Here is a 21,740-nt window from a genome sequence, read left to right on the forward strand (position 1 = left end):
TCAGGAGGATAGATGGGAATCAAGAAGGGAGAGGTCAGTGTGAAGGGCTGGAGCTGAGATGAGCGAGTGCAGCAGCTTGTCCACTGCCATGTCTGAGGGAGTCTGTGTGTCAGGTGGCAGCATGCAGTCCAGAAGGGCAGGGACAGGTATGGGTGACAGATGAGAATAGGACAGGAAGTAGGTTGCAGGTTCCCTTGTATGGGATGCTGACGTCTATGGAGGAGGACAGCAGTGTGAGGTTCTGCATGTTCCTTGAACAAGGAGCTGAGAGAGTCTCTCTGCAGAGTCGATATGGATGTGGAGCAAGCACACTAAATGTCCAGGTAACCCAATGACCACCCTTGCCGGATGAGGTGCCCTCCTACATCCCAGCCAGCACTGAGCCTCTGGAGGCCAGGAGCTCTCGTGGCTATCTTTCAGCACTCCTGTGTGTGGTCATGTTCCTGGGTCTGTTTTTGGCCCTGGCAATCCAGACCAAAGCCTCTAGGTTTTGTGCCTAGGCCATTCCCAATGCCGCCTGCATCCTCGGGCAGACCTGGGATCTTGGAGGCTATTGTCCCATTCCTCCCAACTTGTGGGATGAGATTGCATCTGTATGCAGGTAGTGGGGTCCTTTCACTCCGAGAGGAGTGCAGCTCCACAAAGAGCAATGGCAGGCCCAGGAAGTCCTATGTACACGGATTGGGCTAGTAGCCTGTGGGAAGAGCCCACACGATGAGCAGGAGGTCAGCCTCGGGTAGTAGGGTCATGGATGTTGCCCTTGTATTTAGAGTGGAGGTGCCTCCAGAATGCCCCTGCCCACTGTCCTTGAGTAGTCACTTCAAGGCCCATTTCCTGAAGGCCTGTCTCCCATGCTGCTCCAGGTGACCTGCCAGGATAGGGCTCCTGTCGTCATCCGCAGCGCCCTCGACCTACACTTCCTTACTGAGGAGAATCCAGAGGATTATGAGCTGGGCCAAATCATCTCTCGCCGTCAGAGTAAGTGAGACAATCAGATAGCAGAGAGCAAGGGTCAGGATGTGGACTCAGGTCAACTCTTAGCAACAAAGAGTAGTCTCTGACCCCCAAGAACACTCCAACAGGTGTGTTGGGTTCGTGCACAAAGCCAACTGCACTTCTGCTGGTGGAAGGTCTTGAGGTCCAATAGTATACCCCAGTGGATATTGCGGCTCCCCACCAGGTGCCCTCCCCTGGACATGAACAGGCATCCAAAGCTGACATCTTTGAGGAGTGAGGAGGAAAGCCTCTCTCCAGGAGCAGTATGTTTTCATGGTCTGGGATAGGAGTGGTTTCAAAGGAACATGGGAATGCATGGGCTAAAGAGGGAACTGGCATTTTGTGGACTGAAGCAGTACTATTGAAAGCCTTCTGTGTGACCAGAAAACCACTGCCTGGGCAGAGCATTGCCAGGATTCTAGCAAGCAGTAACAGGATGAAATTGGGAAGAAAACACAGCCTGGGAGACAGCCTGAATCATCTGTTTTTGCATAAATTCCATGGTCTTACGCACCTGAGTCCACTAGGCAAGGAGTGATCACAATAGCCAGGTTGTGATCCCTAACTAAAGTCAGATGAGGGCTTCCTGAGCACGTAGCCACAGAGCTCATCTGATAATAATGCCAGCGCTTTTTTGTTGGTTGGTTGGTTGGTTTTTGTGAGCCAAACACCACAGCAGCCATTATCCCAGCCTATGTACCCTGAAGTCCACCATCCCTATGAGTTCTAGGATCACTTGTCTCCTATCTTAACCTACTGTTAGGTTAGTAGAGTCTATGGAAGAGGAAGTCTGTCTGGGGCCTTGGTAGCCTAAGAAATTCATAGCAGAGATCTCCACATCCAACCCAGAAGGGATGGAGAACAGGCTCTAGGTTAGAGGAGGGCGACAGGAAACACATGTTCAGAGGAAGGAGAAGCGGCTGTTGTATTCCCCCACTCGGGGTCATGGCACCACTGGGCCATACACCATGTTGGAGGGAAGCAGTCCCTTTGCTGGTCTTTGGAACCATTGTTCTCAGTAGGGCAGTATTTGGAATGTGGCCTCCATTCTCAGAAGCCTGGTTCACATGGAGGCGGGCTCCACCAACGCAGAAGCATGGCTCTAACGTGGTATCCGTGCTGGTCAGCCTGTCCTCACTGTGGCCATACTTGAGGAAAATAACTCAGAGGAGGAATCCTAGGCCTTTTCTCTGGGTTTCATAGCTTTCTCTTTGGTTGTGCACTGAGGCTGTCCATAAAGCTCTAGTGTGTGGCAGTGGAGAGCTCCTCAGCCCTTGCCACAAAGGCATAGACTGGGAGAGAGAGAACGAGGCTGGCAGAGAGGGAGAGAGAGAAAGATGGAGAGGGAGGACCTCTACTTGGAGAATGAGGATTCAGTGGAGCCAACAGGAACAAGGTACTGTTGCCCAGGGCACAACCCTGTTTAGGTCTTACTCCAACCATGCTCAACCTTTCTTCCAGTCCCTCCCACCCCCCAGTAGTGTATTCATCTTGAATGAGAATTTCATGTTGACATCAGAGCACTCACCATCCAATGCTTCCCTCCAAACCCACCTATGAAGATGGCTCACGTGGGGACTGAATCTTCGGCACAGGAGCCTTTTGTGGGAGATTTCAGATGCAAACCCTAGTGGTGTGCTTTGGCAGATGCAAGAGGACCTGAGATATTCTGGAGTCCAAAGCCTTCGGTAGGAACAGACATTAGGTCTGTTGAAGTGCTCTGCCTAGTTCTTCCTCAGGGAGGACTGTGGAGGCTGTCTTTGTTGGTATTGGTGCTGAATTGGAGAGCTCTCAGGTGTGTGGCTCTGGCCTTTTCTGGCACAGGCTCTCAGATGTTGGCGTGTCCTAGGGAGCACCTCCTGAGTGCCACCTTCTTTTTGTACACCCCTCTCTCCCCAGAGCTGAGGATTCCAGCAGAGGCCAACGTATTTTATGCCAAGAATCCTCACAAAAAATCCAACTTTGTGCTGAGGAAAAGGAGCCTCTCCCAAAAGAATGATGGGTGGATCCAGCCTCAACCTCCCTCTCGTCCTGGAAAGAAGGCTCCTGCCCTCCTGAGGATGCTTGCAAAACCATTCTGCTGCTGTGTGCCTGGGCGGGGCTGAGGCAGCCCAGGAATATTTACATTGATTACTATTTTCTTCAAAGTTTAAATCTATAGTTTGCCATTGTCCTTGACCTTGTTTAGTAACACAGTTGTTACTCTATCCTGTATTTGTTGTTTCCATTAATATATTATTATTTTAAAATATATATGTTTTTGTTACCTGATCTACTGTGATGATTTGAGTATACTAAATGTAGCAGTGATTCCTAAAGGACACATCCAAACCAACAGGAAGGAATGTTTCATTCTATCAGCAAGAACTTTGGTTTTTAGGAGTTTGGCAGATGGCGTTATCTGAGTCAGTTTTCCAATGGGGGCAATGAAGTATCAGCTATGATGGTACAAACACAAACAAAGACACACAAACACACACAAGAGCACACACACTCACTGAGAGATAGATAGACAGATGGAGTTGGTCTCTGCTGAAATACTTTGGAGACACGGTTCTGATTTCTCCCCTTTTGGAGTATTTTCAATTGCACAAGGTGTCTTGCAAATGAACCCATGTCTGAGGAAGACATGCATGTGTACTTCACATGCCACTTTTCACATAGCAGGAAGGTCATGTCATGTAATATTTTTCATGCAGCTGTCTTTTGACTGTGAACCATCCCATGAGGTCAGCTGTGGAATTTTCAACTTGTAGCATCACAATGGGGATCCACTCTTTGGATTTGGGGATATTTCCGATTTTCTTGATTCAGATTGGAATGATATATATATTAGTTTTTGATGAAAATTCTGCATTTGATGGTAATGAATGTCGTGCATCTAGGAATCTGTAGAGTGCAGACAATGAATGGATGCCTACTGTTGTCTGGACTGGTCTGAAAAGTCCTGTAGCATCTGAGCATGTGTGAGGGCTGTACAGGTCTTGCAAAAAGTCCAGGTCAGATGATCCTGCACAAAGCTGAACTCCTAGTGGTCTCCACAACAGTGTAAGGGCCAAGGAGAAACACACTTCCACACAGAAGTTGGGAAGCTACCTTATGAAGGTGATCATAGATACGGGATTATTAATATATCCAGGTTGGCATCTATTATTTTTTTAGCTTTTGACTTTCGCAGCTGTGGGCATCTTGACAACCATCAACTCCCTGTAAGCACAGACAACTCTATAAGAACCTGAGGATAAATTTCCCTGTGCATGTCCCCTTGTGAAACTGCTTAAGCACCGCCTGGTTTACACACAGGTGGAATTTCTAGGTCAAAGTGTGCATGTTTACTTCTTTGACTAAGCACTGCCAGGTGGCTCTTCTGCATAGCTCTACCTGTGGCCAGGATTGTATTATCTAGCTTTCTAACTTTTGCATGTTGAGTAGATACATAGTGGGAGCACACTGTTTTTGTTGGTATTTTTCTTGGTATCTATTCTGATGCTTTTCACTGGGGGATTTTTTCCTGTGAAAATGGGCTTCCTCTACTTGACCTTATTTTCTTCTTTTTAAAATTTTTTCAATGTGACTTTTTAATTTTAGTTTTATTAAAGACATTGCCCCTTGCTTGCATAGTCTATATCTAAAGCACTAGTCCTTGCTCCAAGGCCCAGCTTGCTCTCAGCTGCCCCAGGAGGGGAACAGTCTTTGGCGGTAGACAAGAGACACCCCTGCAGGGGGCACAAGTGCTTTGGCCCTCTGGTGTCTTGCCAGCAGTGCTTCCCATGCTCACAGAGGGTTTCAGACACTGAGTCAATGGTCCAGGTGGTCTTTTGTTCAGTCTGATCTCAAATTGAGCTCCTCTGAGAGGTCATATTGAAGTCCTTGTGTGTACCTGATCCATCATTTTAAACAATATTCCAAGTTCACTTTTTGTGTGTACGTGGGTTCTGGGGATTGAACCCAGGGCCTTGAGCCTGTGAGGCAAGTGACCTACCTGAGCTACACCCTCAGAGACCCCTGTAAAAGTATTTCCCCTTTGCCTCGGGGTCTAAGTTGCCAAGGCTGACCTCAAACGTTCCTCTTGCCTCAGCCTCCCTGGTGGCTGGCATGACAGGCATGCACCTGGGACTGTCACACTCGAGCCTGTGATGGGAACTCATGTGCATCTGTCCAGGGCTGAGCATGGTTAGGCAGAGCTGTGCTCCAGGCTCCCTGCAGGGCTGTGGAGGCTTCTGCTGCCCAGCAGCCCTGGTGCCATGGCCAGGGCTCCTCCCAGCCGAGGGCAGGCAGCTGCCCATTGCTGTAGGCTGACCTTATTTTCTTCTTATGGCACTCGTCCGTTCTCTGGAGTATGTCGTATGGTTTGTCCATCAGGAGTCTAACAGGTCCTCTAGAACCTTCAAACAATTAGTAAAATTCCTAAACAGTAAGTGAGCACGCGCAGAAATTGGGCTAATATTTTGGGAAGAACAATGTTGGATGATATATTCATGGCTTGAATATATCATCCAACATGAAGTTATATTTTATTACTTACAAAATGATAAAATAATGAAGCAATACCATGGGCTGAGCTAAAATAGATCCTTAGGATCTTAGGCATTCTGTAATAAATCTGTGTCACTTGAAGTGTAGAGTTGATCGACTCTGAGTAATGAAACAGAAGTAAAGGTATCAAAGCCAATGATCATCTGTTTCCAATTTTCTGTGATTTGGTTCAAGTGGTAAAGTGGTGATATTTATTAATAATGGATCAAATAGGTTCATAATTGTTTTAGAGTACAATTAGATGCCTTCAAACTTTAGGCTACATGGGCACATTTGAGAACGGTTCCAGCCATTCTCTCATCCTTTGGGTCATTCCCCTCCTATGTCCTGTGAGACATTTTCTATGTGAGGCTTTAAGAAGAAGAAGAGAATATTCTGTAAAGAAAACCTTGTGATCTGTGCAGTATGAAGTTGAATGGGTTCATTCAGAAATCAGAAATTCTATTGAAAGATATTTATTTGCATGAGCCAAATAAAACCTATTTTTAGGCATCCTGGTGAAGACAAGGTTTTATCTTTATGTCTCATTTTCTATGTTTTGTTGTTGTTGTTGTTGTTAGAATGAAATTCATATGTTGCCAGACCATTCTATCAGATGTGTAACTAGATGCCATTTAAATTACCCACTTTTACATGGTAGACAGTTTTTAATGAACACTGCCTGTCTGCACCTTTTTTAAAAACAGGACTGGGATCAGAAGCCCAAATACCAATGGTTAGCTGGAACATATTTTTCATTTGGCCTATCTGTCAGTATTCCCTGAGGTCATCTGTGCAATCAGCTTCGTTACTCCTGCTCCCTCACTGGATTTCATAGAAACCATATGCTATGTATGAATCAGGGACACCAATCCCACAACATAGCATTCTTGGAATATCCAAAGTCCCACTTTTCACTTCGCCATGCCTGAGATCAGCAGTAATATTTATCAGCAAATGTGAGATTTTCAAAGATCCAATTCTATGTGCTCCTTTCTCATAGAGCCTTAGGCAGGGATATAGCATACATAAATATTAAGTAAAGTCCATAGTTTTTAAAATGTCATCCATTGAATAGTTGACACATGTCTGAGATACTTTTTATTTTGGAGGAGGTATTATTTAATAGGGAATTCCAACAGCTACCTAATAGTGAAATGAGAAGTCTTGCATCCATTTTATTTTGTTTCTGATGATTTTTATGAGTAAGGGTAAGATACTTCCTTGTTCTGATGCAGATGTTGCCCACTTTTGTGAATGGATGCGGGGTGTCACCTACTACTTGCATATCTGCATATTGGGCTTGACACTGCTATCGTACTTGGTAGTTGGCAAAAAGTCAATACTGAAGTTAAGCTCTTGTGTTCTAGCAGCAGAGCTGAAGATCCTTGATGTGCCACCTTCTGCAATCCATGCTGCTCTCTTCATGTTCCTTATTGACTTCCTGGTGATGAGCATCATGGTCTCCTGGTCTTGAGAATGGCCAAGCATTGCTCTGTGAATGTGGAAGATGGGCATGTGGAAGGCTCCAGGGAGGAGGGATCATTGAACATGTACTCGAATCCATGTGCCTGTTGAATGACCTGTTTTTTTATTTTTGGGTTTTAAGGGAGACACTGCCCTAAAACACTTCTGTGCAGCTGGGGATGCAGGCTTCTGCTTCACCTTGCAGGAAGCATTAACGAATCCTTTCCAGAAGACATGAGAAGAGAGAAGTGAGCCTCTGGTATCATGCAGGTTCCTTGCATTGCCCATGGGCTAGAAGAGAGAAGAGTTGCTTCATGAGATTTGATCCCCTTTTTCCTGAAAAGTTCCACACAGAGGTGAGTCCCCAGCATGTTTAGAAATCATTTCAGACACCTTTCTGGACGGAATTGAATCAGAGCCCCTGATGATGTGGAAGAGCTAAAGATGGGTTTGCTATGAATTTTCTATTTCATTCATCAGGGCCTGAGTCAAGTCAGTCATTGTGCTGTCAACACATGAGCTGCTGGTCAAATGTGAGGAAGTGGTCTTGCTTTATGAAAACACCACCCTGATTCAGTGAGCCAGAGGCAGCCTGCAGTCCCTGTTTTCCTGTAAAGGCAGATTGCTGTGGATGGCCTCTGGCCTCGTCATGCAGCCCTGCTCAGAGTAGGGGATTGAGGGACCAGGCAGATCCCTAGTTCCTTTTGACCTTTATTGCCATTGGGCCACCCCAGGGTCCTTGGACTCTACCTGGTCTTCTGGCCTGGGTCAGGGGATGTGAGGTTTGGAATCCCCCTCTGTGGCAGGATCCCAGCCCCCCAGCCACTTGAGGTCAGCACATCCTTCCCTAATTGTGTTAGAGTTGGAGACTTCTCCCACCCATCCTCATCCATGCTCATCCCACATTTTGTAGCTTGGCACCTGAGGACCTTTATTCATTGACTTAGTTGTTAGTGATGATGGTTACTAAGACTAAGTGACTCTTTCAAGTCACATCACTTGCATGGTAGGGCTAGAGCATGGATCTTCCTAATTGATTTCATGGGACTCTCTCATGGAAACTGTGACTGCTTCCTAAACACACACTCTACATTTGGAGTGTCAAAATTCTTGCCACTGCCTCCTTGGCAAGTGTATCTTGTCTTCTACGTGGGAATTTCACAAATATTTTCCTTTGGTTTGTGGAGGTCATGCAGAAGGGATTTCATTTGAAATAGCCCAAACAAGAAATACCAGTTGTCTTTTTCGCACATGGATGTGTGTAGTGAACACCCCTTTCTGTGTGCTTGCATGAGTTACTCCTTTGAATTTGTTGAAGAATGGTTGGCTGGGGAGCAAGTTAACGAGAGATGGATATCAATGGTTGTCAAGTATTCTGACGTGAAGAATGTATTGAGGATGTGAAGGCTTTTCTAGCCAGTTCCTATGGCTCAGTCAGGGATCAGTCAGAGGATTCTGTCTGGTAGACTCTTTGGCACAGATGTCAAAGTGGCCTGGTCTTACCCTGTCCAGGACTGAATGCTGAGCTTGAGTGGGAGCTTCTTGTCATTTCAAGCATTTCCATGAGTCTGTCCTCTGTTCTCTTGTATCCAAGTGGTTTCTAATAGGAAAGCAGAACAAAAATTGAAAGTATGGTGATTGATTATTTTTACCAATGTTATTTCAATCCACTTTGTTTAATACGAAATTACCTTTATGCTAGTAAGATTTCATATGTGAGGAAATAATGAAAATATTGGGGTTAGGGGATGAGAATATGCAAATCAAACATTTTTGAGCACCAAGACCCGTTTTTTGTTTTTGTTTTTGTTTTTTTTAACTTAAATAATATTAAGTGCCAGAGGACCACCGCTGCCATTCAGCCTCAACAACCTCCAGGTCCAGCCTCCAGGTGGCCCATTTCACCAGGGTGTGTGGGACCACACTGTCCTGGGATGAGAGAACAGTACCCACGGATGTTGACATCTCACAGAGTAGATATTGCCAGTGACAGTAGGGAGCTATTGGCACATGAGGAAGGGAAGAGCTCTCAGGATGGGAAGAGGGGGCCGCTTCGAGACTCATTGGGTATGGCACGAGGCTGCTGGGTGTGGTGTTGGCCTGGGCCCACTGAGTGGGGCAGATCCGTGGTCTGTGTTTCTGTACCCTCCTCTGTAGCCTGTGTTGGCAGCAGATCAGGGAATTGCGATCAGAAGTGCTCCCAGTAACACAGGCACCAGCCCCCAGAGTGTGTGCCTATCCGTTTCCCCTCCTGGCCTGACTTAGTGCCTGTCTTGCCTCAGGGCTGAGACCCTACAATCTCTGATGAGGGTGTCTGTGGTCCAGATCCAACCTGCATGGCCAACATGCTCAGACCTTCAGCTGGGTCCTAGGCTGCTGCAACCAAACTCTGTTAACTGGGTGGCCGACAACAGAGGAAGTGTCTTCCGTTGAGCTCCAGAGGCTCAACACAGTAGGTGTTGGGCTGTCCCAGTGCCATAACCCCTCCCAGGTTTCAAGGGGACTGTCTCCCCAACTCTCCCAGCCCTTGCCCACTCTCCTATTGCTGCCCACGATCTGTGGTTCCCATATGGGCATCCCGCCCTGGCTCCAACCTCACATATCCGGTATCCCCCAGTCTCCCTGGTCTCTGGGTCCAGACTCTCCTCTTCCTACAAGAATATCAGATATTGGATTTGGTCCCAGTTGATGCTGTGTTCCATCATGTGAGCTCTTAGCTTCATCACTGTGCAAAGACTCTTTTCCCACACAAGTTCGCACGACTTTTGGCTGGCTAAGAATTTTCAGGCGACACTTTTCTAATGAGTACACTTTCCTTCCTTCCGATCTCCCCCCAGTGAGCATTCCTCGCACCCTTGTCCTAGTTCCTTTATGGCAGTTTCCCTCCTTATGGCTGAGAGGACCTAGTGACCCCTGAATTCACACATTCTCCTTAATCACCAACACACTGCAGAATTCTCCAGGGGGCCATATATGCTCCTGGAAGTTGGTGTTGGAAATAGTTCTCCATCCATTAATCACTCCCTCACTCACTAATGTCCTTGTGTCCTTGAGAAAGGCTCTCCCTTTCCTGGTTTTCCTGAATAGAAATCCTCTTGCCTCTTGGGTGAATAGGGTTATGGGTTGTGCAGAGGGTGTTGGTCCACTGAGCATCTTAGAGACTGTCCTTTATGGAGCCTAATGATCCTCACTGGGGAATGAGGCCAGGGTCCTAACTGTGGTTAGTTAGAGAGGGAAAGAAGGACGAGGGAAACTCAGATGTCCCTTCATGGCCCCTGGAGTTAGAGGACTTACCCCTTTGCATCTGGGATCAGGAGACCTCATTTCCTCGAGGACACGCACACTCAGACGTAAAACTTAAGTGTGGGTTCCTTTCTGGGGTCCAGGGCTGTTGTTAGCCACCAGGAATGACAGTGCTCTCCATGCTGAGTGGAGCCATTTTTGCCAGGAAAGAGAGCCCATGGTCACGCCTTGTGCAAAGCATCCCACGCCAGGGGCTCCCATCCCTACATTCCTGTCCTGAAAGGAAGCCACTCAGAGGCAAGGTGGGTCCAACCACCTCCCATGTATTCACTCATCACTGTGTTCCAGCATCACCCCAGTGAACAGTCCTGATGGGATTGGATGTGGCTCAGAGTGTCACCCTCATGAGCTCTACCCTGCTACAGCTGCATTCTGCAGTGGGAGAAACTCAAAACCTCAAAACACATGCACATGAAAGAAAAGAGCAAGAGCCAGAGCCCAAACAGGCCAGGTGTGGCAAAGACAGCTGGAGTGCCTAGGTTGGGACTCAGAATTATGTCAGTGGGGTGGCATTGCTGCTGGCACCAGCATGATAACCGAGAGCCAGCCCTGCTCATTTTGGGGAGCAGTGTGTTGGGGAAGGCAGCAGAAATTGAGAGGCAGGATTGAGTTTGGCCCTAGGAGGAGGTTGGGTAAGAGGCCAGTGTGGGTTGGAGAGCCTGGGCAGATAGACAGAGGCCAGGGCACACCCCAAAGCCTGGAGACTGCACTTGATGTCCAGGGTTGTGAAACACCACTTCCCCTCTTACTCACAACTGAGAGCAAGGGGGCATTGATGAGTTCAGTTTGTGTGCGGCTGCATCCAAGTTCAGTTTGGCTCGGCTAGGAACCTCTGTTTCCTTGACTCAGGAGGCTGGGAGTCCAGGCTCCACTGAGGCTCGGCTGGGAGGATCGGAGTCTGAGTTTATGCCTGTGTTCCCTGTAGGATCCATGTTGGCTGAGCCTCAGTGTTTTTGTAATGAGAGGATGGGTGACCGTCATGTCTTTATCACAGGACACACTTGCTAAATGGATTTGTTTGCTCTGAGGAGGAAAGAGAGAGGGGGGAGTGGTGCTGGAGACAGGGATGCAGACAGGGGTCATGGACTTGGCATAACTCAGTCTTGGAGGTGATATCCCATCACCTGTACCCACTTCAATTCCCATGAATCCAGAGGCTGAGCCCCCTTGAGGTGAGGGGTGAACCGGTTCTGGGCAGCAGGATGCTGTGGTACCTCGGAGTCTCTGTGAGACCCCAACACTAGACACACTTGGCCCTTTTGAAATCTTAGGAGAAGCCTTGGGAAGTTGTATGGCAGAGGGGAGCAGCCTCTGCATCTCAGTCCCCTCCAACTTGCCATGGTGTAGAGAGGGAACTGCAGCCACGATGGGACGGACATTGGCCATGTCCCTGTGTGGGACACAGGCCTGATTGAGTTAGGGTGCATTCTTTGTCTCTCCCTTTCTTGTGATTATCCCATCTCTACATTTGTGCTTTAGCCACCTGTGAGTCCCATCTCTGGTTTCAGAGAGAATAGAGGGTGTTATGGGCCAATAGACACAATAAACCCTAGAGATTAGATGCTACCCTACTTTCCAGAAAAGACTGGGCACACCATGAGTTGCACAATGATGGGACCAGGGTCCAAAAGCTGCTGAGAGGGAAGGACTGGTTGTGAATGCATTTTTGAAGGCTCCAAGCTGGAACTCTAGTGGCACCAAGCAGGGCAGATGCTGGTGGGGATGTTTGGGTAGTTGTTGGTGAACACCTGCGCACCTGAGATGGGTAGGCATGGAGGAGAAATCGGCAGCCCATAGGGCTGTTGAAAGTGGTCTTATGTGAAAAGAGGCTCAGGTATGGGCACAGGAAATGACATCATTGCCTTGACAATGGATCAAACAGAACATGGAACCCTGGTATCCAGGCACCCACTTCACTGACCAAGCCATCCGAGCTCACTTGGTTGGAGCCACTGGAGGGAGAAGGATGTTCTCCTGTGGTTGCAGACAATGCCGAGCCTCAGGCTCCCAGGAATCTCAGGGGGGCCAACTAGCCCTTTTGTGGATACACTGGGTGAGGCTTCATCTTAGACGCCAGAGCCTCTGGCGATTGTCGCAGAGGAGCTCAAGAGTAACAGTGAGTAGCACAGGGCAGGTGAGCCCAGCAGGCCCTCTAGTCTGATCCCTGATGAATGGCCCAGGACTCCTATTCTGACTCTGTGTGTGTGTGTGTGTGTGTGTGTTTGTACTGATGGGAACTGTCCCATTGTGCTTTGACTCTAGTGTATTGGCACAAGTCATTTTTCTGTTTGTCACCATTTCCATTTTGACCCCACCATTCTTGGTCCCAACCCAGGGTGAAAATGATCAGAACACGGAGGAGCCCTTCAGGGTTCAGAGCCTTGAACCTTACAGGCAGGACCAGCTTAGGAATGAGCTCCTGCCTGTCATTTGTGGGAGGAACCTACATTTCAGCAGCAACATGGGGTTAATCTCCTGGGATTTCATCCCCACCCAGCAGGTGCTGGATCTCTTGTTCCCAAAACAGCCACCTTCTTCAGTCTTTACTCCTGGTGCCACTCCACATCCTCCAAGGGGACAAGAACCTCAGGTTCTGGATGGATGTTGTAGAATGCCCACAGAGCCAACTGCCAGGCTGGGTGGGGTGCAGTTGCTGGGCTTTGCTGATGTTGTCATCCCCCACAGTTCTTGGAACCTTCTGTGGCAGTGGCATCCAGGACCCCAGCAGCTGTGAGTAGCAGCTCCTCACTGCTTCACTCCAGCGAGCAGGTGGAAGACAGCCGCGTTGTTCACGTCCTCCTAGAGGGACAGAGCCTGAGGGAGACAAAGCGCATCCCGGTAAGCCCGACAGCAGGGCTGCCTCCTGGGTGTCCACACAGTGGAAGGCAGGAGACACAGCCAACCCCAGGGCTATGGTGGGAAATAAAGAAGAGAGAGGTCCGTCTTAAGGGCTTGACCTGAGGAGGGAGAGCATCAGCATGCCCAGCTTCAGTGGTGAGTGGGCCTGTGTATGGTGGGTTTTGCAGGCCAGAAGTGCAGACGGAAGTGCTGTGGACAGATGAAGGCAGAGATATGTCCAGGGTGCAGGCTGCAGTGCCTAGAACTTGGTATTCTCAATGAGTGAAGTTGGAGCAGAGGAGGTGGCAGTGACTTGTCACATGTGTAGGAGGGGATGTGTTCCTGGTGGCAGGGAAGAGAACCTCCTTAGCATGACTAGGTGTAGGAATTTGGGGTCGGGATCACCTGGGGGGTCATGCCAAAGCTTCGGAAATGTTAGGCTTTGCATGTATGTAAATACGGAGCTAAAGGGGTTCTTGGCAGAATTTCTATGGATGTGCAGTAGACACGCTAATGCTGCAGGTGTCCAGCTGCAGAGGAGACATGTTCAGTGACTGCCAGTGCTGAGTCAAGTACATCATTACAACCAGACCCGCACCGAGCTTCCAGAGGCCAGGGCCTCTCAAAGCTATCATGAAGCACTCAAGTGCACACTCTTGTATCTGAGTCCGTTTTGTGTCGTGGCAGTCAGGACCCAAATTTTCAGTGCATCTGCCTCTTCCACCCACAAAGGCAGCCTGCATCCCAGATCACACTTGGTGCGCAGATCCCTGGCCCATTGCTCTCATCTCAGTGAGATGAGAGTGTGTCTGTGCATAGGCAGTTTGGTCCTTTGACATGAGTGGAATGTGGCTCCCCAGGGGGAGGGGAGATGGCAGGTACAGGCAGATATTTGTACCAGGATTGTTCTAGTAGCACATTGCAAGAACCCAGGTGGTATATGGAGGACACACTCAGGTAGCAGGATAACAAGATTGTGCCCTTGTATATGTAGCTGAGATTTCTCCTGAATGTTTGACCACAGTCTTCTGGGTAGCTCTTCTAAAAGCCATTCTCTGATGACATTTGTCCCACCCTGATCCAGGTGACCTTTCAGGAGACGGTGACAAGCCTCATCCGCAGGGCCTTGGACCAAAATTTGTTGCAGCATGAGGATGTGGACAACTTTGAGCTGCTGTATATGATGTCTGAGGATGAGAGTAAGTAGGACAATCAGACAGTGGGGAGACATGATCCACAGTGGGCTCAGGATAACTGACAGCCAAGAGAAAGTGGGCCTTGGCCCCAAAATACCAAAGTGTGATGGGCCTGGCGGAGACTCTCAGGGGTTGTGGGTGTTTTGTGGTATAATCCTTGAGTGCCACCTAACAATTCTCTCCACTTCGCTCTGCAGAAATCAAGGTCTCTGACCACGCACTCGTGTGTCTGTCCATGAATCTGGGAATACAATATTTCATCGTGAGGAAACGCCCCCAGGTCAAGGGAAAGGAGGTAAACACCTACCTTATTCAAGCTGTGCATGTGCTGCCATTCCACTCCGACCTGAGGAAATAAGAAGCCTCAGCACCTGGACATATTTGCTGGAAGCCCATAGAGCCAACTGACAGTCTGGGGTGGCTTTCTGTTTCTGGGTTTGCTGATGTTCCATCCCCCACAGTTCTCAGAATCAACCTGCAAGTCCTCCAGGCCGCTTTCCCACAAGCAGGTGGGAGACACCTGCTTAATTCGTGTCCACCTAGAAACACAAAGTCCAGAGATGGCCAAGAGTGTTCTGGTAAGCCTGGGAGCAGGGGTGTCCCGTGGTGCTTACACCTGGGTGGGGAGCAGACACTGGTCCAATACCATGGACTACTCATGCCCTCTTGAATTTGGAGCTTCTGGATGATCAGGAGGATAGATGGGAATCAAGAAGGGAGAGGTCAGTGTGAAGGGCTGGAGCTGAGATGAGCGAGTGCAGCAGCTTGTCCACTGCCATGTCTGAGGGAGTCTGTGTGTCAGGTGGCAGCATGCAGTCCAGAAGGGCAGGGACAGGTATGGGTGACAGATGAGAATAGGACAGGAAGTAGGTTGCAGGTTCCCTTGTATGGGATGCTGACGTCTATGGAGGAGGACAGCAGTGTGAGGTTCTGCATGTTCCTTGAACAAGGAGCTGAGAGAGTCTCTCTGCAGAGTCGATATGGATGTGGAGCAAGCACACTAAATGTCCAGGTAACCCAATGACCACCCTTGCCGGATGAGGTGCCCTCCTACATCCCAGCCAGCACTGAGCCTCTGGAGGCCAGGAGCTCTCGTGGCTATCTTTCAGCACTCCTGTGTGTGGTCATGTTCCTGGGTCTGTTTTTGGCCCTGGCAATCCAGACCAAAGCCTCTAGGTTTTGTGCCTAGGCCATTCCCAATGCCGCCTGCATCCTCGGGCAGACCTGGGATCTTGGAGGCTATTGTCCCATTCCTCCCAACTTGTGGGATGAGATTGCATCTGTATGCAGGTAGTGGGGTCCTTTCACTCCGAGAGGAGTGCAGCTCCACAAAGAGCAATGGCAGGCCCAGGAAGTCCTATGTACACGGATTGGGCTAGTAGCCTGTGGGAAGAGCCCACACGATGAGCAGGAGGTCAGCCTCGGGTAGTAGGGTCATGGATGTTGCCCTTGTATTTAGAGTGGAGGTGCCTCCAGAATGCCCCTGCCCACTGTCCTTGAGTAGTCACTTCAAGGCCCATTTCCTGAAGGCCTGTCTCCCATGCTGCTCCAGGTGACCTGCCAGGATAGGGCTCCTGTCGTCATCCGCAGCGCCCTCGACCTACACTTCCTTACTGAGGAGAATCCAGAGGATTATGAGCTGGGCCAAATCATCTCTCGCCGTCAGAGTAAGTGAGACAATCAGATAGCAGAGAGCAAGGGTCAGGATGTGGACTCAGGTCAACTCTTAGCAACAAAGAGTAGTCTCTGACCCCCAAGAACACTCCAACAGGTGTGTTGGGTTCGTGCACAAAGCCAACTGCACTTCTGCTGGTGGAAGGTCTTGAGGTCCAATAGTATACCCCAGTGGATATTGCGGCTCCCCACCAGGTGCCCTCCCCTGGACATGAACAGGCATCCAAAGCTGACATCTTTGAGGAGTGAGGAGGAAAGCCTCTCTCCAGGAGCAGTATGTTTTCATGGTCTGGGATAGGAGTGGTTTCAAAGGAACATGGGAATGCATGGGCTAAAGAGGGAACTGGCATTTTGTGGACTGAAGCAGTACTATTGAAAGCCTTCTGTGTGACCAGAAAACCACTGCCTGGGCAGAGCATTGCCAGGATTCTAGCAAGCAGTAACAGGATGAAATTGGGAAGAAAACACAGCCTGGGAGACAGCCTGAATCATCTGTTTTTGCATAAATTCCATGGTCTTACGCACCTGAGTCCACTAGGCAAGGAGTGATCACAATAGCCAGGTTGTGATCCCTAACTAAAGTCAGATGAGGGCTTCCTGAGCACGTAGCCACAGAGCTCATCTGATAATAATGCCAGCGCTTTTTTGTTGGTTGGTTGGTTGGTTTTTGTGAGCCAAACACCACAGCAGCCATTATCCCAGCCTATGTACCCTGAAGACCACCATCCCTATGAGTTCTAGGATCACTTGTCTCCTATCTTAACCTACTGTTAGGTTAGTAGAGTCTATGGAAGAGGAAGTCTGTCTGGGGCCTTGGTAGCCTAAGAAATTCATAGCAGAGATCTCCACATCCAACCCAGAAGGGATGGAGAACAGGCTCTAGGTTAGAGGAGGGCGACAGGAAACACATGTTCAGAGGAAGGAGAAGCGGCTGTTGTATTCCCCCACTCGGGGTCATGGCACCACTGGGCCATACACCATGTTGGAGGGAAGCAGTCCCTTTGCTGGTCTTTGGAACCATTGTTCTCAGTAGGGCAGTATTTGGAATGTGGCCTCCATTCTCAGAAGCCTGGTTCACATGGAGGCGGGCTCCACCAACGCAGAAGCATGGCTCTAACGTGGTATCCGTGCTGGTCAGCCTGTCCTCACTGTGGCCATACTTGAGGAAAATAACTCAGAGGAGGAATCCTAGGCCTTTTCTCTGGGTTTCATAGCTTTCTCTTTGGTTGTGCACTGAGGCTGTCCATAAAGCTCTAGTGTGTGGCAGTGGAGAGCTCCTCAGCCCTTGCCACAAAGGCATAGACTGGGAGAGAGAGAACGAGGCTGGCAGAGAGGGAGAGAGAGAAAGATGGAGAGGGAGGACCTCTACTTGGAGAATGAGGATTCAGTGGAGCCAACAGGAACAAGGTACTGTTGCCCAGGGCACAACCCTGTTTAGGTCTTCCTCCAACCATGCTCAACCTTTCTTCCAGTCCCTCCCACCCCCCAGTAGTGTATTCATCTTGAATGAGAATTTCATGTTGACATCAGAGCACTCACCATCCAATGCTTCCCTCCAAACCCACCTATGAAGATGGCTCATGTGGGGACTGAATCTTCGGCACAGGAGCCTTTTGTGGGAGATTTCAGATGCAAACCCTAGTGGTGTGCTTTGGCAGATGCAAGAGGACCTGAGATATTCTGGAGTCCAAAGCCTTCGGTAGGAACAGACATTAGGTCTGTTGAAGTGCTCTGCCTAGTTCTTCCTCAGGGAGGACTGTGGAGGCTGTCTTTGTTGGTATTGGTGCTGAATTGGAGAGCTCTCAGGTGTGTGGCTCTGGCCTTTTCTGGCACAGGCTCTCAGATGTTGGCGTGTCCTAGGGAGCACCTCCTGAGTGCCACCTTCTTTTTGTACACCCCTCTCTCCCCAGAGCTGAGGATTCCAGCAGAGGCCAACGTATTTTATGCCAAGAATGCTCACAAAAAATCCAACTTTGTGCTGAGGAAAAGGAGCCTCTCCCAAAAGAATGATGGGTGGATCCAGCCTCAACCTCCCTCTCGTCCTGGAAAGAAGGCTCCTGCCCTCCTGAGGATGCTTGCAAAACCATTCTGCTGCTGTGTGCCTGGGCGGGGCTGAGGCAGCCCAGGAATATTTACATTGATTACTATTTTCTTCAAAGTTTAAATCTATAGTTTGCCATTGTCCTTGACCTTGTTTAGTAACACAGTTGTTACTCTATCCTGTATTTGTTGTTTCCATTAATATATTATTATTTTAAAATATATATGTTTTTGTTACCTGATCTACTGTGATGATTTGAGTATACTAAATGTAGCAGTGATTCCTAAAGGACACATCCAAACCAACAGGAAGGAATGTTTCATTCTATCAGCAAGAACTTTGGTTTTTAGGAGTTTGGCAGATGGCGTTATCTGAGTCAGTTTTCCAATGGGGGCAATGAAGTATCAGCTATGATGGTACAAACACAAACAAAGACACACAAACACACACAAGAGCACACACACTCACTGAGAGATAGATAGACAGATGGAGTTGGTCTCTGCTGAAATACTTTGGAGACACGGTTCTGATTTCTCCCCTTTTGGAGTATTTTCAATTGCACAAGGTGTCTTGCAAATGAACCCATGTCTGAGGAAGACATGCATGTGTACTTCACATGCCACTTTTCACATAGCAGGAAGGTCATGTCATGTAATATTTTTCATGCAGCTGTCTTTTGACTGTGAACCATCCCATGAGGTCAGCTGTGGAATTTTCAACTTGTAGCATCACAATGGGGATCCACTCTTTGGATTTGGGGATATTTCCGATTTTCTTGATTCAGATTGGAATGATATATATATTAGTTTTTGATGAAAATTCTGCATTTGATGGTAATGAATGTCGTGCATCTAGGAATCTGTAGAGTGCAGACAATGAATGGATGCCTCCTGTTGTCTGGACTGGTCTGAAAAGTCCTGTAGCATCTGAGCATGTGTGAGGGCTGTACAGGTCTTGCAAAAAGTCCAGGTCAGATGATCCTGCACAAAGCTGAACTCCTAGTGGTCTCCACAACAGTGTAAGGGCCAAGGAGAAACACACTTCCACACAGAAGTTGGGAAGCTACCTTATGAAGGTGATCATAGATACGGGATTATTAATATATCCAGGTTGGCATCTATTATTTTTTTAGCTTTTGACTTTCGCAGCTGTGGGCATCTTGACAACCATCAACTCCCTGTAAGCACAGACAACTCTATAAGAACCTGAGGATAAATTTCCCTGTGCATGTCCCCTTGTGAAACTGCTTAAGCACCGCCTGGTTTACACACAGGTGGAATTTCTAGGTCAAAGTGTGCATGTTTACTTCTTTGACTAAGCACTGCCAGGTGGCTCTTCTGCATAGCTCTACCTGTGGCCAGGATTGTATTATCTAGCTTTCTAACTTTTGCATGTTGAGTAGATACATAGTGGGAGCACACTGTTTTTGTTGGTATTTTTCTTGGTATCTATTCTGATGCTTTTCACTGGGGGATTTTTTCCTGTGAAAACGGGCTTCCTCTACTTGACCTTATTTTCTTCTTTTTAAAATTTTTTCAATGTGACTTTTTAATTTTAGTTTTATTAAAGACATTGCCCCTTGCTTGCATAGTCTATATCTAAAGCACTAGTCCTTGCTCCAAGGCCCAGCTTGCTCTCAGCTGCCCCAGGAGGGGAACAGTCTTTGGCGGTAGACAAGAGACACCCCTGCAGGGGGCACAAGTGCTTTGGCCCTCTGGTGTCTTGCCAGCAGTGCTTCCCATGCTCACAGAGGGTTTCAGACACTGAGTCAATGGTCCAGGTGGTCTTTTGTTCAGTCTGATCTCAAATTGAGCTCCTCTGAGAGGTCATATTGAAGTCCTTGTGTGTACCTGATCCATCATTTTAAACAATATTCCAAGTTCACTTTTTGTGTGTACGTGGGTTCTGGGGATTGAACCCAGGGCCTTGAGCCTGTGAGGCAAGTGACCTACCTGAGCTACACCCTCAGAGACCCCTGTAAAAGTATTTCCCCTTTGCCTCGGGGTCTAAGTTGCCAAGGCTGACCTCAAACGTTCCTCTTGCCTCAGCCTCCCTGGTGGCTGGCATGACAGGCATGCACCTGGGACTGTCACACTCGAGCCTGTGATGGGAACTCATGTGCATCTGTCCAGGGCTGAGCATGGTTAGGCAGAGCTGTGCTCCAGGCTCCCTGCAGGGCTGTGGAGGCTTCTGCTGCCCAGCAGCCCTGGTGCCATGGCCAGGGCTCCTCCCAGCCGAGGGCAGGCAGCTGCCCATTGCTGTAGGCTGACCTTATTTTCTTCTTATGGCACTCGTCCGTTCTCTGGAGTATGTCGTATGGTTTGTCCATCAGGAGTCTAACAGGTCCTCTAGAACCTTCAAACAATTAGTAAAATTCCTAAACAGTAAGTGAGCACGCGCAGAAATTGGGCTAATATTTTGGGAAGAACAATGTTGGATGATATATTCATGGCTTGAATATATCATCCAACATGAAGTTATATTTTATTACTTACAAAATGATAAAATAATGAAGCAATACCATGGGCTGAGCTAAAATAGATCCTTAGGATCTTAGGCATTCTGTAATAAATCTGTGTCACTTGAAGTGTGGAGTTGATCGACTCTGAGTAATGAAACAGAAGTAAAGGTATCAAAGCAAATGATCATCTGTTTCCAATTTTCTGTGATTTGGTTCAAGTGGTAAAGTGGTGATATTTATTAATAATGGATCAAATAGGTTCATAATTGTTTTAGAGTACAATTAGATGCCTTCAAACTTTAGGCTACATGGGCACATTTGAGAACGGTTCCAGCCATTCTCTCATCCTTTGGGTCATTCCCCTCCTATGTCCTGTGAGACATTTTCTATGTGAGGCTTTAAGAAGAAGAAGAGAATATTCTGTAAAGAAAACCTTGTGATCTGTGCAGTATGAAGTTGAATGGGTTCATTCAGAAATCAGAAATTCTATTGAAAGATATTTATTTGCATGAGCCAAATAAAACCTATTTTTAGGCATCCTGGTGAAGACAAGGTTTTATCTTTATGTCTCATTTTCTATGTTTTGTTGTTGTTGTTGTTGTTAGAATGAAATTCATATGTTGCCAGACCATTCTATCAGATGTGTAACTAGATGCCATTTAAATTACCCACTTTTACATGGTAGACAGTTTTTAATGAACACTGCCTGTCTGCACCTTTTTTAAAAACAGGACTGGGATCAGAAGCCCAAATACCAATGGTTAGCTGGAACATATTTTTCATTTGGCCTATCTGTCAGTATTCCCTGAGGTCATCTGTGCAATCAGCTTCGTTACTCCTGCTCCCTCACTGGATTTCATAGAAACCATATGCTATGTATGAATCAGGGACACCAATCCCACAACATAGCATTCTTGGAATATCCAAAGTCCCACTTTTCACTTCGCCATGCCTGAGATCAGCAGTAATATTTATCAGCAAATGTGAGATTTTCAAAGATCCAATTCTATGTGCTCCTTTCTCATAGAGCCTTAGGCAGGGATATAGCATACATAAATATTAAGTAAAGTCCATAGTTTTTAAAATGTCATCCATTGAATAGTTGACACATGTCTGAGATACTTTTTATTTTGGAGGAGGTATTATTTAATAGGGAATTCCAACAGCTACCTAATAGTGAAATGAGAAGTCTTGCATCCATTTTATTTTGTTTCTGATGATTTTTATGAGTAAGGGTAAGATACTTCCT

The 21,740-nt window shown here is 47.8% G+C and overlaps 2 protein-coding genes across 2 annotated transcripts in view; both read left to right on the forward strand.

Moving 5' to 3' along the window:
• Window positions 1-3,203, forward strand: part of LOC144249838 (uncharacterized) — a 59,173-nt gene extending 55,970 nt beyond the window's left edge. The window contains exons 15-16 of the mRNA XM_077792035.1: window positions 864-978; window positions 2,896-3,203. Of these exons, the coding sequence (XP_077648161.1) occupies window positions 864-978; window positions 2,896-3,101 (321 nt within the window). The 3' untranslated portion in view covers window positions 3,102-3,203. The remainder of the gene's footprint in view (window positions 1-863; window positions 979-2,895) is intronic.
• Window positions 3,204-10,625: 7,422 nt separating this feature from the next.
• LOC144249839 (ral guanine nucleotide dissociation stimulator-like) lies at window positions 10,626-20,370 on the forward strand. Its single transcript, XM_077792036.1, has 7 exons — window positions 10,626-10,658; window positions 14,204-14,318; window positions 14,513-14,610; window positions 14,777-14,893; window positions 15,868-15,982; window positions 17,900-17,980; window positions 20,363-20,370. The coding sequence occupies exons 1-7, from the start codon at window positions 10,626-10,628 to the stop codon at window positions 20,368-20,370; spliced, it is 567 nt and encodes a 188-aa protein (XP_077648162.1).
• Window positions 20,371-21,740: the final 1,370 nt, after the last annotated feature.

This window comes from Urocitellus parryii, chromosome 12 (assembly GCF_045843805.1).
Source record: "Urocitellus parryii isolate mUroPar1 chromosome 12, mUroPar1.hap1, whole genome shotgun sequence".
NCBI classification, from domain to species: Eukaryota; Metazoa; Chordata; class Mammalia; order Rodentia; family Sciuridae; genus Urocitellus; species Urocitellus parryii.